The sequence below is a fragment of the Manacus vitellinus genome, unplaced genomic scaffold, assembly GCF_001715985.3.
Source record: "Manacus vitellinus isolate BGI_N305 unplaced genomic scaffold, ASM171598v3 scaffold_7_pilon, whole genome shotgun sequence".
NCBI classification, from domain to species: domain Eukaryota; kingdom Metazoa; phylum Chordata; class Aves; order Passeriformes; family Pipridae; genus Manacus; species Manacus vitellinus.
The window spans coordinates 22,537,678-22,553,481 of record NW_021940813.1 but is presented as its reverse complement, the minus strand read 5'-3'; the positions used below and the strand labels follow the sequence as shown (position 1 = coordinate 22,553,481).

General features: G+C 40.8%; 1 protein-coding gene across 3 annotated transcripts in view; it reads right to left on the bottom strand.

The window, feature by feature from the left end:
* MCF2L (MCF.2 cell line derived transforming sequence like) overlaps positions 1-15,804 on the bottom strand; it is a 150,301-nt gene that overhangs the window by 117,405 nt on the left and 17,092 nt on the right. The window contains exon 1 of one of the 3 annotated variants that reach the window (XM_018084158.2): positions 10,024-10,215. The exons of 1 other annotated variant lie outside the window; for it this stretch is intronic. In XM_018084158.2, coding sequence (XP_017939647.1) covers positions 10,024-10,102 — 79 coding nt within the window. In that variant the 5' untranslated portion in view covers positions 10,103-10,215. Of the gene's footprint in view, positions 1-10,023; positions 10,216-15,804 lie in introns of those variants that run through there. One more of the 3 variants, XM_008926229.3, reaches the window with a different exon arrangement.

The window sequence follows — 15,804 nt, the reverse complement described above, 5'->3', positions numbered from 1 at the left end:
GGTAGTGGATCAAGGGTTGGACTTGATGATCTCAAAGGTCCCTTCCAACCCAGCTGATTCTATGATTCTATGATTCTAAGCAGAGGACTGGACCTGCCAAGAGATACTGTGGGGCACAGCTCCCTTATTCTCCAAAACAAGAGCAAGTGCAGTTAGAAAAACCACTTGAAGCCCACTGACAGTACAGTGCAGTGATGAGCCTGACCTTATTTCTGCTGGGAATGTTCCTCCCTCCCTCATCAGTTCCACCATGCTTGTCTAATGTTTCTTTTTTTGCTGTGTCAAATACAGATAACAAGTTACTCGAGGCAGGGAGCTGTCGAGAGCAGTATAGCTCATCTGGAAAGGGTTTGGCAGGTTGTGCAAAAAATAGAGCAGAGCAGATGACCAGCCTTTAAAACAAACACAGTTTCATTTGTTCATATCTTAACTTACTAATTCATTGCCTAATGTCTTATTAGCAACACACTTTAAAAATCAGGCTTTGACCATCAAAAAATTCATTCTAAAGGCATAAATAGTGCAAACTAAGTTTTTCCCCCTTAAATGTTTTGTGAATGCATTGGTAATGTTCAAAGCCTAAGATCTCCAGCATTAATGATGCTATAAAATTAAACCTGACGCTTTTCGTAACTTCTTCCTAAGTGCTTCCCAATTCTAGTAAATTGCTCTGAGCTCAATGGGATGAAGGTCCCTGATGGCTATGACAACTCATGAAGTCTCAGACAGGTTGTAGGGTAGGACCTGGTGAGAGGCAGGCTCTGCAAAACCCTGACACAGCACCCAGTGTGTTCCTGCTCTCTGCACAGGACAGCAGCACACACATGGTAAGGTCCCACAGAGCCTAATGAACACAAAATAGTCCTCGTATGACCAACCCACAGATGATCTGCTGCCAGGAGCACAAAGCAGTGAGAAGTGTTAGGAAAGAGTGGAGAGTGGATGTATATTTGCCTTGCTTCCTTTTCTTCCATGTGTATCTTTAAACCTGATAGTATATACTGCATTTGTTCTTCTTTAATGTCATAGGTCTAACTATATGGGCCATCACACATCTCACGTGTCATGGAAACTTGCAAACTGGTTGTCAAACCAGCAAGACTGCTGGTCCAGGATGATGGTGATACTGAGTGAGTGGGAAGGCTCCTCTGTCTCATAGCACTGCCTGCTCCTGCCTTCCTTCTCAGGCAGGATGCACACCAAAGAGCCACGAGCCACGCTGCAGCTCAGGCAATGTCCACGTGCAAAAAGTCAGGAGCTACTTGACGGGAAAGGATGGGAGAGGAACTCCTAAGGGAACATGGGGGAACAGGAGGGGCTTCTCCGGGATCTAAGTGCCAAACGGTAACACCCATATCCCTTCCTGCCTTGGCAGTCGCACATCAGGACGGTCTCAAATACCTGTATTTCCCTTCAAACTATTACTGGATCTCTCTAATCTCTCACCCTCCTTTGGGGATAAAATTGAAATCCTGCCTGTTCTCACCAGCTCCAATAAGGGTTCCCTACAGCACCATATAAATGTCAGACAGAGTCATTAATGAATGCAGCCCTAATCCATCGTGGGACTTAGACGGTGTTTAAAAGGAATGTCAAATAAAGCCCAGAGTAACTGTGCTGTTTCCATGTTTTAAAAGGCAGGTGATAGGATGCAGAAACGTTTGTTCCTGATTTTCTGAAGGCTGGGTGGGAACTGTTAGTACTACTTTAACTTGGATAATTGCTAAGCACACCATGCAAAATTAACAACGTAGTATTTAATGCATATTTTTACTCTCCTAATACAAAATTATGTCAGCCCTCTGTGCCACCTAGACATTTTTAATTCCCTGTCAGATCTTCAAAAATGTAAACAATTACTTTGAAAAACACCTCCACCTGCCACACTGAAATAATTAATCTTCTGTCTTCATACAACAACAGAGAGCTGTTTCTATTTATATCCCTCTCCTGCTCCAGGCTGTGTGCTCTCAAAGCAATTCAGGTATACCATTTTCAAAGGAAAGAACGACTGCACTGAAGTCAGAAGCGGACTGCAATGTCCTTGAAAGACCAGTAAAACATGAGCTGGGGGTAAGAAACACTGAAGAGATTCAGCAGAAGGAAATTAAGAAAGCATACAACTAAAAAGCTAAAAATGCTATGCGTTGTTTTATATATTTTTCTTACCTTTACTTCATAAATTACTTCACAAGGGATTTGTCTGATATGGAAATGCCCATTTTCTCCCACAGATCACTTGCAGCCTCAGCAGCCTTTCCACAGAACCCAGAAATGGAATTTTTGACTGTGGCTATTCTCAACAAAACCAGCTGTGCCAGGATCACAGCAAATGTCTGGGTCCTGAGCAGACAGGAGCTATCTCATAATTAAAGCCTGGCATCTACTCAAGTATCAATTAAGTACTCATGATAAATTTTCATCATTCTTGTGATTGTCTGTATGTCATATTCCATCATAACTATTGAACATAAAGCTATTGTGTTTCAGATGCTGTATTATGGGGAACCCAGCTTCACGTCCTACTAAATGCCATCTATGACCAAAACACATAGAAAATCTTTTTATACCACCTCATTTCTGCCAGCTTTCTATTCTCATCCAAGCTGCATAACCAAACACACCTGTTTTGCTTCCATACCCCATGTTCTCCTTTTTTTATTCCATTGTCAACAATCTTCAAAGTAAGCTGGAAAAATTCCTCCCTCAAATACAAACAAAACTTCTGTTAAAACACCGGCGGGTGACATGAGGTAACTTAAACTGACCAGCTAAGTGACATGGGGTAACTTGGAGAGACAACCAACAGCCTAGGACAAAAGACTGACCAAAGGAATGCACTTTGTCCAGCCCAGAAGCTAGACACAGGACTGCTTACAGAAAGGCTGCAATTTATAGTTTTATCTTTTTAACAACAAAGGTTGCAGCCTGAAGAGTCATTTTTAAAATCAGATATGTGTATTCTCATTATTTTCTATTTATATCAATTATCTTGGTGTTTCATATGCAAAGCCACCCTCCCTTTACATTACAAGCGATAGGCAGGAATTGAAAGAAAAGGAAGATACATTTCTGGATCAACAAGAATTCAAACTATAAAAGAACCAGGACAGTCAACTTCTCAGTGTAAATTTTCTGCCTGCCACATGAAATGCTAAAGACAGAAAGACTTTTAGTAAAACTATCACTTACCAAATGCCTCAAACACATGAAGGGGGACAGCGCTTACACCCCTGAAGTAATAGCACAGGTGAAAAACAAGAGCTTATCTATCACACAGCAGTGCAGTTCTCAACTTGCCAAAGACCTGTTTGCCCAGATTATCAATTTTAAGAAGGCAGACTGCTGCCAAGTGGCATTACACACCTAAGTCTCCAAAACCTGGCAGTACCACGCTGCACTGTGCTTTATCAGCTTGCCACAATTTGAACACCACATCCTCCTAGAAAGCTGCCTTCCCCCATGTCCTTGAAGGGATTTAACCACCTAAGGCACTATGACACCTGCTTCTACTAAGCTCAAAACACCATCAGCCTTCACATGAAGATAAAAACATTTGGGGATAGCTATCACAAGGCTTCTCCATTTCAGCTTACTCCCATGTTGGAATTCACAGCCAGTTACACCTTTTCTGTAACACCTTTAAGGTATCTTCATTGCAGCACAGGTTTCATTGTGCCTGAGTTCCTGCTGCTTCAGGGAGCCATGTGGAAAGCCCAACAGCCAGCTCCATGCCCCTGGTACATCACAACTCAAAGAGGACTTCCCATCAGTCGTCAAGGAATTTAAAGCTTTAGTACAAAAACTCAAAAGCCACAAAAAGACCAGCAGAGACAGATTGAGGATATAACTAATATCCAAGATTGCTGTAGGTGAGGGGATCTATTGTCTGAAACTGCCCAGACTGCAGGAAGTCAACCTCCAAGACAATGATCCTGTCTCCATCACAGCCCAGGACTGTGTGCTTAGGCTGACTGTTCCACAAGGCTTGAGGTAGCTGCACCCAGTGCTGTTAAAGGCAATGTTAAAGGCTGGACTATCAGACAGTTTGCCTCAACCACAAAGCTGCATTCCTATGTATGGTGAGCCAAGAGGCTCATGCTTGAGCTATGCAGCTATGGGGATAACTAGAAAGAGGTCAGAATAGCTAACACAGTATTGCAGGCTTAACTCAAGAGACCTACAAGTGATTAATCCACACAAAATCATCCAAGATCATGCTCTCTGTCTGAAATAAAAGCTGCTATTTAATAGGACAAGACAAAAGAAACAATGGAACTAAATTAAAGTGGCTTTGCCATATATTGTAAAACAGAAGCCCCAAACTTCCAGCTGAAATACATTGTTTCAGATACTGAAAACCTTAAGAAGTTGTTGGGCTGTCACACAACAAAATCTCAAGTAGCTCACTTGATGTCCTTCATTAAATGAAAACGCCTCGCGCTCCCTGGCTTTGCTCAGCAGGTCAGCTTAGAGCAAACACCTTGAAGACAAGACCCCTGTGTTACATACAGACAGCTCTGTGCTGTTCCTTTTCTGCAGAAGTTCCCTGTTATTTGATATGCACGAGGTAATCTTGCAGCTTGGCTCTCTGCAGTTGGAAGTGTGGCAGGCAGCTGTGCCAGGCACTCTTGCCAAGAAAGTATTTTGAGACACCACGATAATAAAAATGCATCAGTGTAACAGGCTTTTTTCTTCTTTCATATCACTAAGTACATAAGTCCAGGTAGGACATTTCTGGCTCTGCAAGCTTTAAGTATACATACCCAAAGTTCAAAAACTGAATGGGAGACTGACAAATATACGCCCTGCAATCCTCTGAAAAGCCACTCTAAATGGGTGATCATTTACTGTTTAATGACTGTTTTGCCCCCAGTCTGTTGAAAGCTATCCGCATAGGGTGAATTTTCCTACTGCAGTTCAGCAACTGCCATTAAAATCAGTGAAAGACTGGGGTAGATGATATAAAGAGATCACTGATAGTCCCAAGAAGAAGTGCATATGAATATAATTTTATTTTCTTTGGTATGTAAAAAAGAAACCCTTTAAGAAAGCCATCTTTAAGTGACAATACCTTGGTTAATAATAAAATTTAATCAACCTTAATGTTGATCAAAATATTTTTCCTCAGATTCCCAAAAAGGCAGCTAGCTCACTTTAAGAAGGATAATTGCTAACTCTGAACCTTACTCCCACTAATTTCACTAGGTCCCTCTGTTTCAATATTAAAGATGTTGATTTAGACCAGAATATACTAAGAAATGGATGCCATGCAGGTGGTCACAAAAGCTGTGACAGTGCACGCTCATAGAAAACATGAGCAATACAGTCCTATCTGCTTAACTGTTCAACTGCAGCTCCCACTCTTATTTTTCAAATTTTAAACCTTATGTCAGGAAGACCATGCCTACTTTATACTTTCTGGGCTGGAATATCAGAAGCATCTTTCACAGTTCAGCTCAACATAGGTGCAGGAAAGCTGAAAGGAAGGGACAGCAAATTAATATCAAGCAGAGGCATCCCCCCCCACCATTAAATTTCACCTGGGTACAGCAGATGTGCTAACAACCTGCAGATTTTCAGAGCTCTCACATGGATCTCTTCAACTCTACCAGCTATGTAAAAAGTTCTCAATAGTAAATTAATGATGTTCACGCTCAGGCCTGCCTGCCAAATTAACATGCATACACAGAGTATTCTGCCATGTGCAGAAAAGATTTCTTTGAGTTCCCAAACTGGAAAATCATGTGAACCAGGGACAGATGCTACAAGGGTAAGAAAGAGCAGGTAAGCTTGCAAGAGTATAGGAGTGGGGAAGACACACAGAACAGGTCCTTCCAGCTGCACACAACTTTATAATACCCCTTCAGTGTGCCTGGGGGTGTTCCTGTTTCTCCTTGCAATAAGCCAACTCATCCCAGTGATGCTGGGTACTTGGAGATGGGTATGTGAGTCCATTCCTCCTACATTTGTGCCTAATTTGTCAAGACAGGTGAGCCAGCCTTCAAAACTTCAGAAGCCTGCCTGTCAAGAACACAAAGCCAGGGAAATTAAATGTAAAGTTTTGGCCCAAATTGGGAATAAGACAGAAAATATGGAGCTACTGAAAACTGACTGAAGCTGAAATGGCTACGGGATGTTACATGTACTTAAAATACTAGCACTGCGTACATATTTACTGAGGAACTACACACATGGTTTCCTTCTTTGATTTGCAGATGTTTCTTCCTTTTGCAGAGTGTTAAAATTTTGTTTGAGGAGAGGAAACAGATGCTAGCTGTAATAGTGGCACCTTTCCAAGATGGAAAGAAACCATTAGTGGGGCTTCCATGGGATTAAGGATGGGAATGTGAAATCTGTATTGCCTGTTTGCATGAATTAGACAACACCATCACCACAAGGCTTCCTAGTGCTGATGCAAATGTAGAGTAGTGACCAACATTAAGAGCTGGTGCCTTAACACTGTTTCTGTATCAGTCAGACCAAATGGAGTCCTAAGCAGAAATGGCATAGCAGACAGCAATATGGACAATGCATGAGGTCCCAGGCCAGAACTATTTATTATCTTGTGCTTCAACCTCTGAGCTACTGTTCTACAGGGAGAACATAATCAGAAATTTACAGAAAAGGGTTGAATTTAACATAGCAACAAAACTCAAAAAGAAGACAAGTAAAAACTATGGCCAAATGAACAGAAAATGTCATTATCAATCAAAACAATAAATGTGGACAGAACCAGGATATTTTTTAAGTATCAATAATAATTTCACAGTTTTTCTGAAATAAACCCACAATTCTAATGGAAAATAAAAAAACCTACACAACTTAGAGAATGTTTCTAAATCACTTCTCCCTTGTTTTATGGATTTATATGAAAACAGCAACAGCAATTCATCTGGTCATCCAAGTCTAGGAGGTGATTTGATAGTAGTGGAGTGAATGGGAGGACTGAGAAGCACATAGGGGAAAAAATAAAAGAAGAACATCTTTTATAGTTGTTGAAAAGGGCAGGGTACAACATTATTTTGAACTGTGGAGCAGGAGTCAAAGCAGGAATATGAAGAGGATGATAAGGTTAAACTAGAGAGTATCTTTACAATCGTGACAGTGAAATATGTCCAGAAGCAGAAAAGAACGTATCTGCAAGGTGTTGGAGGAGGATAAGGTGAAGGTGAGGATAAGGTGAGGAAGATGAGAAATAAGCAATCAAAGCTTTGCCTGAGAAAGCTGCTAAGGTTTGTGAAATGTGGCAGAGGAAGGCCGGGATACTGTGAGAGGATCACGGCATTCATGAGATAGTAAGGAGTAGGAGATCAGTAATTTACCATAGGGGCTGAGAACGTGAGTAAATCAGAATTTAGTCAGAGCAGAGGGAGCAGAAAGACCACTAAGGAAAGCGTTGGTGTGGTAGTGAGGGATGAGTAGCCCAGAAAGGTTGTGTGAGTGCCAGACTAACACAGGGGACTTGGTAGTGGGAGAGCAGCCAGAGGCAGAAAGGCTGTTGTGGTAGAACAGCAAAAGATTACAGACACACCCAGACTCACCAGGTTAGGATTCCTGGTGAGTAGGTATTCCTAGGTTAGGAACTGAGCTACTCCAGGCTTCCTGGCCCCCTGTCCCTGTCAAGGGAAAGACCAGTGCACCTCAGAAGGTGGAAGGACTTTCCTTCTTAGAGTGCCCCCTTCTCTCTGTTCAGCACACATGGATTTTGGAGATTTCCTCTTCTGACTTAGAAGCTTAAAACTACCCAGGATGAATCTCAGCCTGCCTGTGGTATCATTCAGAAAACAAACAAACAAACACAAAACCCCCAAACCAAGCTAAGGAAGAGGAATAGTCTTTTTTTTTTTAACCTAGGATCCTACAAAGGAAAAAATCCCTTGATGCCTGAAGGTGGACAGCTGTGCCATGGGACAGCCAGGGGAACCTTTGCATTTCAATCATTCTTGAGCAGGGAGCTATTGAAAAATGGGCTTGGAAAAAGTCTGCATATGATCTTGGGCTGTTAAGGAAACCTCTGCTTACAAAAGGTTTCTGAGTGAACAGAAAGACAGCTGTGAAGCCAGACAGGAGCTAATTTGACCCAAGGACAGGGTACAGCCCAAAAAAGGGAGGCAGCAACAGAGAAAGGGTCTAAGCAACCTGAAAGCAATAAGGGGGATGGAAAAAAGGGAAAAAGGAAACTTAAAACAGTCACCTATAAATACAATCACTGGCTGTAAGAAAGCATTGCCTTTGGCCTGGGAATACCCGCACAGGGATTACAGAGAGGAAGAAAGAGAAAGAGAAGGGGGAGGAGAGGGACCAGCTAAACCACCCGAACATGAAATTGGTTGTAAAGTAACAGCTGCTTTTTTTTTTTAAAAAAAAGGCAAGTTTAACAAGCTAAATACCAGCACACAGGCAGAGGCTGCTAGCAAGTGTGAAAACAGCAGTTTGGAGCTGCTGCTGGCTTACATGAAGGTCACAGTGTACCTGCAGCTGCACAGCTGAGAGACAGGCGGTGTCACAGGCAAACCAGGCAGCCTGCTCCCACTCTGGAGGATCCTTCTTCAATTCAGGAAGAAAAGGCTCCCACATTCCCAACAAATTCTACCATATATTCTTAAAATTCATCTTGCCTTAGAAAAACTAAAGCAACATTTTTAAGGGAGTGAAAAAAGTAATAAACAGATTATTAAAATAAACGGCAAAAGACAGTATGCCCTAGCAAATATCAGACTGACTTTCTTCTTAAACATTCAGAAAATCAAAACAGGCAATGAAACAAATATCCAGACATTTAATAAAGATATGTTTTGAAAATAGAAAGATAATCAATAGGAAAAGCAAGGAAGAAGAAAATAGTGTATGGTGACCTTTACTTGTAATTTAATGCTTGTTCTCATCAGATTAAATCTTACTTCCCTCCCCCCCCCCCAAAAAAAAAAATATTACTAAGAAGGTAAAATACCTACTTTCCCTGTCCAGGAAAACAGATACAGCTGGTCTGTTCATTCCACATTTGTCATTTAATCTATCTGTTCATCAGACTACAGCATCAGCCATCTTGCTAATTATCTCCTTGCAACACACAGAAATTGAAAAAGATGAAAAAGTCACCCATAAGAAACAGAGGACTAGGAAAATGGAAAGATAAATTCCAGCTTTTGATACTGCAATGAATAATACCTTAAATATTCTGTATTCTCAAACCACTGGTTTGCCTCAGATGACAAGAAGATGCAAGACTTCTGTAATCTGTCAACCAACTAAGAATAAAGGGCAAACCAAATAGTTTCTAAGGATGCAAAAACCACATCTCTTGTCTTTCCAGGTAACTTCTTATTCTGAAATATATTTACATCTCTGTATGAGCAGTAGCCCGAAAAATACTCCCAGATCTAATTACAGATCACCTTACTGTACACTGCTTCTTAGTTCTAGTTTTGAACACACAAGCATTTATATTTTCAAAAAATTATGAAAATCTCTCAGAAATTGTAATGTTTCTACAGTGCTAAAACCATTTTAGCAAATCTGCTGCAATTTTTAATCTATACAGATGTAAAACTACCTTTACCACGATTAATTCACACAACTCTCCATTTTAATGAAAATGCAATTTAGATCCACCCTAAATACTGGCTTGCAATGCCTTACAGTTAGCTGAGCTTTTCACTGCTTCTTAGACCAGTTCTGCTAGAGAAATCCGTAATTTCTCCAATTTAGGTACAGCCGAGTCAGATAAAAAAAGGAATCAAGACCCATTTAGAGTATTTGAATGGGCTAACAGTTACCCAAAACTACTCAGGACGGTCTTCTAAAGCATGCCTCAGGAGTATCCAAGCACTAAAAATGTTAATTAGTGTTAATATCAACAGAAGTTTAACCTGGTGACAAAAGCTCCTAACGTTTTCTTTCCTATTAATTGCGAACATGCATAAAGAATGCTAGTCAGATTACCAGGATTTTCTGTAAATCCTACAAAATCACTAACAGCATCCACACAACACATTATTTAAGACCAGCAGCTCCTCCTACCAGCGCACTGGGAAACCGCATTTAATCTTTGCATCAATTCTTCCAGGGCCATTTCTTCAGTTTTCAGCCAGCATCTCATTCTCAGATAAAACAAAAAGAATCCACAGCAAACATGCCCTCCTGCTCCAAGGATGAAGGGAGGCAGAGGGGGGGGAAAACCCCCAAACCCGACCACTACAGCAGTGCTTCTCAGCCTTGCATTTCAATCGCTCCGCACGGATCCCCTCGGCACAAAGGGAGGCAGGAGCCCACGTTCCCTGCTGGCAGCGCCTGGGTGAGGCGGGCGCTGCCTGAAGCCAGAGATGTGAATGTTAATGACAGCAAGACCGCTTAAAACTTCTCTCCCCTGCGCTGCGTGAGAGTTTGCCCGCAGTGGAGTCCTCAAACGCCAGAATTAATGCGAAGCGTTGATGAGCCGACCTATCTCCCGCCTCTCCCAAGCGGCAGGGAAGGGCTGCGCTGCATCGAACGGGGAGCAGCCGGAGCTCGCAGAAAGCCCCATCCTCACTCACGCTTACGTGAATGCTAAGGCTCCTCTCTACCTTCTTGCCAGTTTGGTGCCAGGGTGTGTAGCTGGGAATGAAAATGCCTTCCCACTGAACACGCCAAGGGCGATTCCGCTCTCACCAGCCCGCATGATATACCTCCACGTTCGGTTCGAAATGGTCATTTTTGAAGGCTGAGGACTTCAAATTTCCTTTTAACACAGCTGTCTTCTGGACTATTTGGAGGAGTTGAGCTGCTTAAATGTGCCGCAGCAGTCTTGAAATTTTGCGAAATCCGCATTTCCACAGAAACTGTACCACCACCTTAGGCAAGGGACTATGAGGGTCAGGATCTATGGACTTCTCAAGGTGTATGGAGTATATACACCAGAACCGCTGCAGCAAGCCTCATAATCAGTACATTTCCATTTGCTATAGAGGTTACAGTGCCACTGGAAAACTTTTAGGGATACAGAAAATCCTACAAGACTGAAAGCAGTACAGTGCTATACGACTGCTCCTCATAATTGATTTTCAGTGCTTTTATACAGACTGTTTTACAAGTTTCAAACTATGAGGCTTTTAACACTTGTCTTTTTAAAAGGGTATCTTGACATCTGCTAAATCTCATTATTGGCATGTTTTTGCTGATGGTCAGCTGCATTCTCCCACTCTTCTAATCATCCTATTGGTTTTATCCATGTCCTCTTATATTTTAGCCATTAAAATAAACAAATAGTTATCTATGGCTAAAAGAAAAAGGGATGTTTTTCTGTGTGCTTAAAAGGACTGTACTGTGTTATTTAAGATAAAGATTCTTTTCTACAGATTACATACAGCAGGCAAAAAACAATGGCCTTTCCCAGGAAACTAAGTGGACAACTATGATGACTTGTTCATAACTCTCAACAATAACATTAGAGAGGGCATGAAGTAAAATTTAAGAGGACCCATCAATGTATCTGGGCTTCCTCTGCCAATAAAATTGATTGAGGTAATTAATTTACTACATTAATTTACATTATTTCTACTGAAATTATGGCAGGCCTACAGCAGCTCCATGTATTATATATGACTAGAGCCATATATGTTTGCATTTCTATATTAATAGAAATGACAAAATGAAGTCTTCACTTAAGCTTTTCCATAACAAAGTATTACCACTGAAAAACAGGATCTGCAGGAACTTTATATGCAAAAAGTATTTTGTTTATCTGACTGTCATTTAAGACTGCATTTTTGCAAAGGAACAAGTGACGTGCAGCAAGACCACGAGTACCAGGTCAGGCTCTGATCATTCAGATGGTGAACCAGGAGGAGCAAAGGAAGGAAAAAAGGTGTGCAAGGCTGCAGGTGTATATGGATTACTAGACTTGTTTTGAAACAAAGACTGTGCAACAGAACATTACATCCAAAGACAGCCTAGGGAGAACTCCAGTTGTCAGTCAGTCAATGGGATTTGTTGACTGCAACAAGTTAAAGACCTAAGACATTTCAGCATATGCAGAACAGCAAAGTTCACTTGTAAGATTACACCATTTCCTGGTGCAGCAGGAAGTGCAGGAGACTTATTCATTCATAAGCACCTACTGCAAGAGAAGATGCTAGTTCAGTCCCAGCTTTCCTTGAATGTCCTACCTCAATTCGACAGTAATTTCATATTTTCCTTGAAAAATCAGCAGGGTGCTTAAGCCTCCCATATATCATAAGATCCATCTTTCCATTGAGTTTATCAGTGAAATAATAAATGACAAGGAAGATATAAATGTAGTGATGAATTTTATCACATCAGCCAGTGAAGTCTCAGGATCACGTGCAAAATGAGTGGAGAACCCTAATATGCTTGTTAAACCTAAGGTACACCAACACTGCCACTTTATATATACGTTCTACACCTCTGAACAAATTCAAAACATGCAAGGCATGACCAAAGCATCAAAGACTGAAAGTTAGTTTACCTAAAAGTGGGTTATTTGCAATCATGTACTTGTTTAATCATGTTCCTTCATTGAAATCAGGCACCCTTGTCTTCCTAAGAAGCTTTGGCCTAGCTTTTCTACTGAGTGAAAGAGACAAAGTATTTTCAAGACACTCAACTAAATGTGAGATTATGATCTCTGAAGGTCTGAAATAGGATCACCCATGTTTTCATAAACAATCTGGAGTCAGAGTAAAGAAACAGACCTTAAACTAAAATCAACTCTTAACATGAAGAACCAACTGAGCTTTCTTGCAACACAAATCAAACTAATATCTAACCATGAGCTACCTAAGGAATTGAAACAGTCCTGAAAATACAACATTAGTATACTACAGTATTAGAGATGAGCTATTGCAATTTTCATTCTCTTGAAGTTTGTACTTGATCCCCCACACATCTGTAGGTCATCATGACAATCATAATAGGGAGTTAAACATGCCATTTCAGTCCCACACACCTCATGCCAAATTAAAACTTAATAGTAAAAGGACTGGTGTCCAGTTCAAGCACTGAGTCTGTAAACACAATAGGAGATGTTGTCATTTTTCAGGTACAATGTGATTTTTTTTTTTATGAAAAATTCAAGCAGCTTCTGGAATTCTGATTTTTAACTTCTGCTGATGTATCACCTTTAGCAAAATATCTTCACCAGTCCCAGGCAAGCCCCTACTGCAACAGAGGAATTCTTAAAGAAATTTGAGGAACACACAGTTTTTCAGTTCTGCCTTACATATTTAAAATGCAGTGGAAACATTTTTGTCAAATGGTCTATACTCCTATTTCTTTTAGTGAAACTGCAAAGATAATAAGCAAGGAGCAAATGTATTGCAGAATTTAATCAATTGACTTCCATGGCTACATGGATGTAATATATGATCTGATTTGTATTGACTTTTTTCTCAACTTCTATTGGATTTGAAAGCCACAACAGTGTTATTTTTTCCTTCAGTACTCTATTATGCTTTGGTTTTGGCTGTGGTCTTCAGCAAATCCTGTTCAACCACAGCAACATCACACATGTCCTGTTTTCAAACAGCTTCACCCAAATAACATTACCTAGTTTTTCAAGAAATTGTAGCTATTTTGAAAATGTACCAGAAGTAACACACAGCTGTCCTCTCACGTGGGGAGCCAAACCAGTAACCATTAGCAAATAATCATTTAATGAGTTTTGTTGAGCAAAAGACACTTTCTATAATATACCTAAAGATTTCTTTGCTCAGTTTACTTTGATCTCCATTCACTAAATCAGTCATCAGTGAGTTTCAAAATTTATTTATGTGCTGTGTGAAAAACTGTTTTTGTTTAAACTACCTTCCTGAAAGTTTTCTGTGTGCCCCAGTTTGCCTTTTGTGAAGCAGTGGAAAAAAACCCCAGGAAATAAACACTCTCTATTCACTTCCCCAACCCATTCATGACTATACAGACCTCCACTGTAGGTGATATTATGTCTCCTCCAATTGCCTGTTTTCCAGACAGAAAATTTCCTACACTAATTAGTTCCCATTTGTACAAAAGCAACCCCATACCTCTGACTGCCTTCACCATTCCTCCACGTACCCTAATTCTACTGTAACAAAGAGAACAAAACTGGACATGGTACTCGAGAAGTGGGCACAGCAAAGATTACAAAATGACACAGGGATTTTGTTGTTCTTGGTTTCCCTCTCAGCAGTTTGTAGTGCTCTGTTTGCCTTTCGGACCAACACTGAGTGCTGACAGTGCTGCTGCTGTTTTCAGGGCACTACCCACAGTCAGTCAAGGTCTCTCAGTGAGGGGAACACCTAGAATAGCATTGTCTTTTCTCACAGGTATCACTCTGTTCAAACAATTAATTTCACTTTCTCTACTGATCAGTTACTTAACATCACCAGTTTATCATCCGAGCATTTGCATTCAGCACTGAATTTTACTATTTTGCATAGATATTTTCACATATTTGCAAATTTTAGATTTACATGCTTGCTTTCCATTTCCAGCTCATTTGGGATTATGTTCAATAGCTGGAACCCTTGCAGAAATCCTTGCTTTACTCCACCAGTAACTCCCCTTCCACCCACAGAAAACTCCCCACCTAAAGCAACTCCCCATTTCTTGTTTTTTAATCAATTATTAATCCATGAGAGGGCTTCCAGTTTGACCCATAGGAGCTTAGCAGCAGTAGATGAAAAACTATTTATAGAATACAAAATAGGACTACAAGAAATGAAAACACATACAGGTCTCCCTGCTGCTTTACATGGGCACATCACTTGTGGCAAAGGGAACAGGCAGAGCATATGGATGTTTATGCCTGTGCAGCCCATTCCTCTGCCAAACATTCCATACTGCTTTCTAGTGATACCACATGGTCAATATCAGGCAGCCAAATCAGCACACTCTTTTCTGGATGACCCCAACATCACATGCCACAAAACCATAAACTGTGCAAGCAATGAAGCTTCAGGCATCCACGTCATTGTCTGAAGATCCTGCAAATATAGCCAGAAAGACTTACCTAAGCCGGGCTCCTGCAGAGAGGGAAGAGACCTATTGAATGTGTATTTCATAAATCTAGGTCCTCACAGGTCTTACAAAAAACTTCCACATACACCCACTGCACAACAGCAATACAGTCTTAAATAAAAGGAAAGAAAAGGGAAACAGGACAGTTGATATGAAAGATCCAAACAGAAAATGCATTTTTAACATTTCAACCTCCTCTTGGCACCAATTCTTCCTTCATGAAGCAAGGGGATTTTTCCCTTTTATTTCTCTGAATGACTGAGTTCTCTTGGTAATCAGCCCAGTTAGGCTTTATTATGTAAAGCATCTGGGATTTGAAACTGGGATTCATAAGCAGAGATGGCAGTATTCTGTTTTTGGCAACACCTCACTCTTTCACAAGGAGAAAATTGTTCCTAGATTCGCAAGCTAAAGGAATACACAGAACCTAGCAAATACATGGAGGAAGGAAAAAATAAGTCTTTCCTTCTTAAAAACTTGACACTCAAACACTTATAAAAGGCCAGACTATACAGGCAAGGTTCATTCACACAGGAACACAGACTAAAGATGCTTTCAGATGTGCAGGAGCCTTTAACAGAGGAATCCCATCACAATTATGCCTTGTTTTATTAACATATAAATTTACCAAATCTCCATCAAGTCCTCAGTATCTCCTCAACTTCAATACCTTCCTTTAAGAAAGTAAGCACCGTACAGAAAAAAAAGGTCCTAGCAGTTGTTCTCCATGCTCCCTCACATGGAATGTGTATTAGCTCCACACAGGGACCAGGCCAAGGTGGTAGCCAGACCAAGTACTCAGCAGCAGAG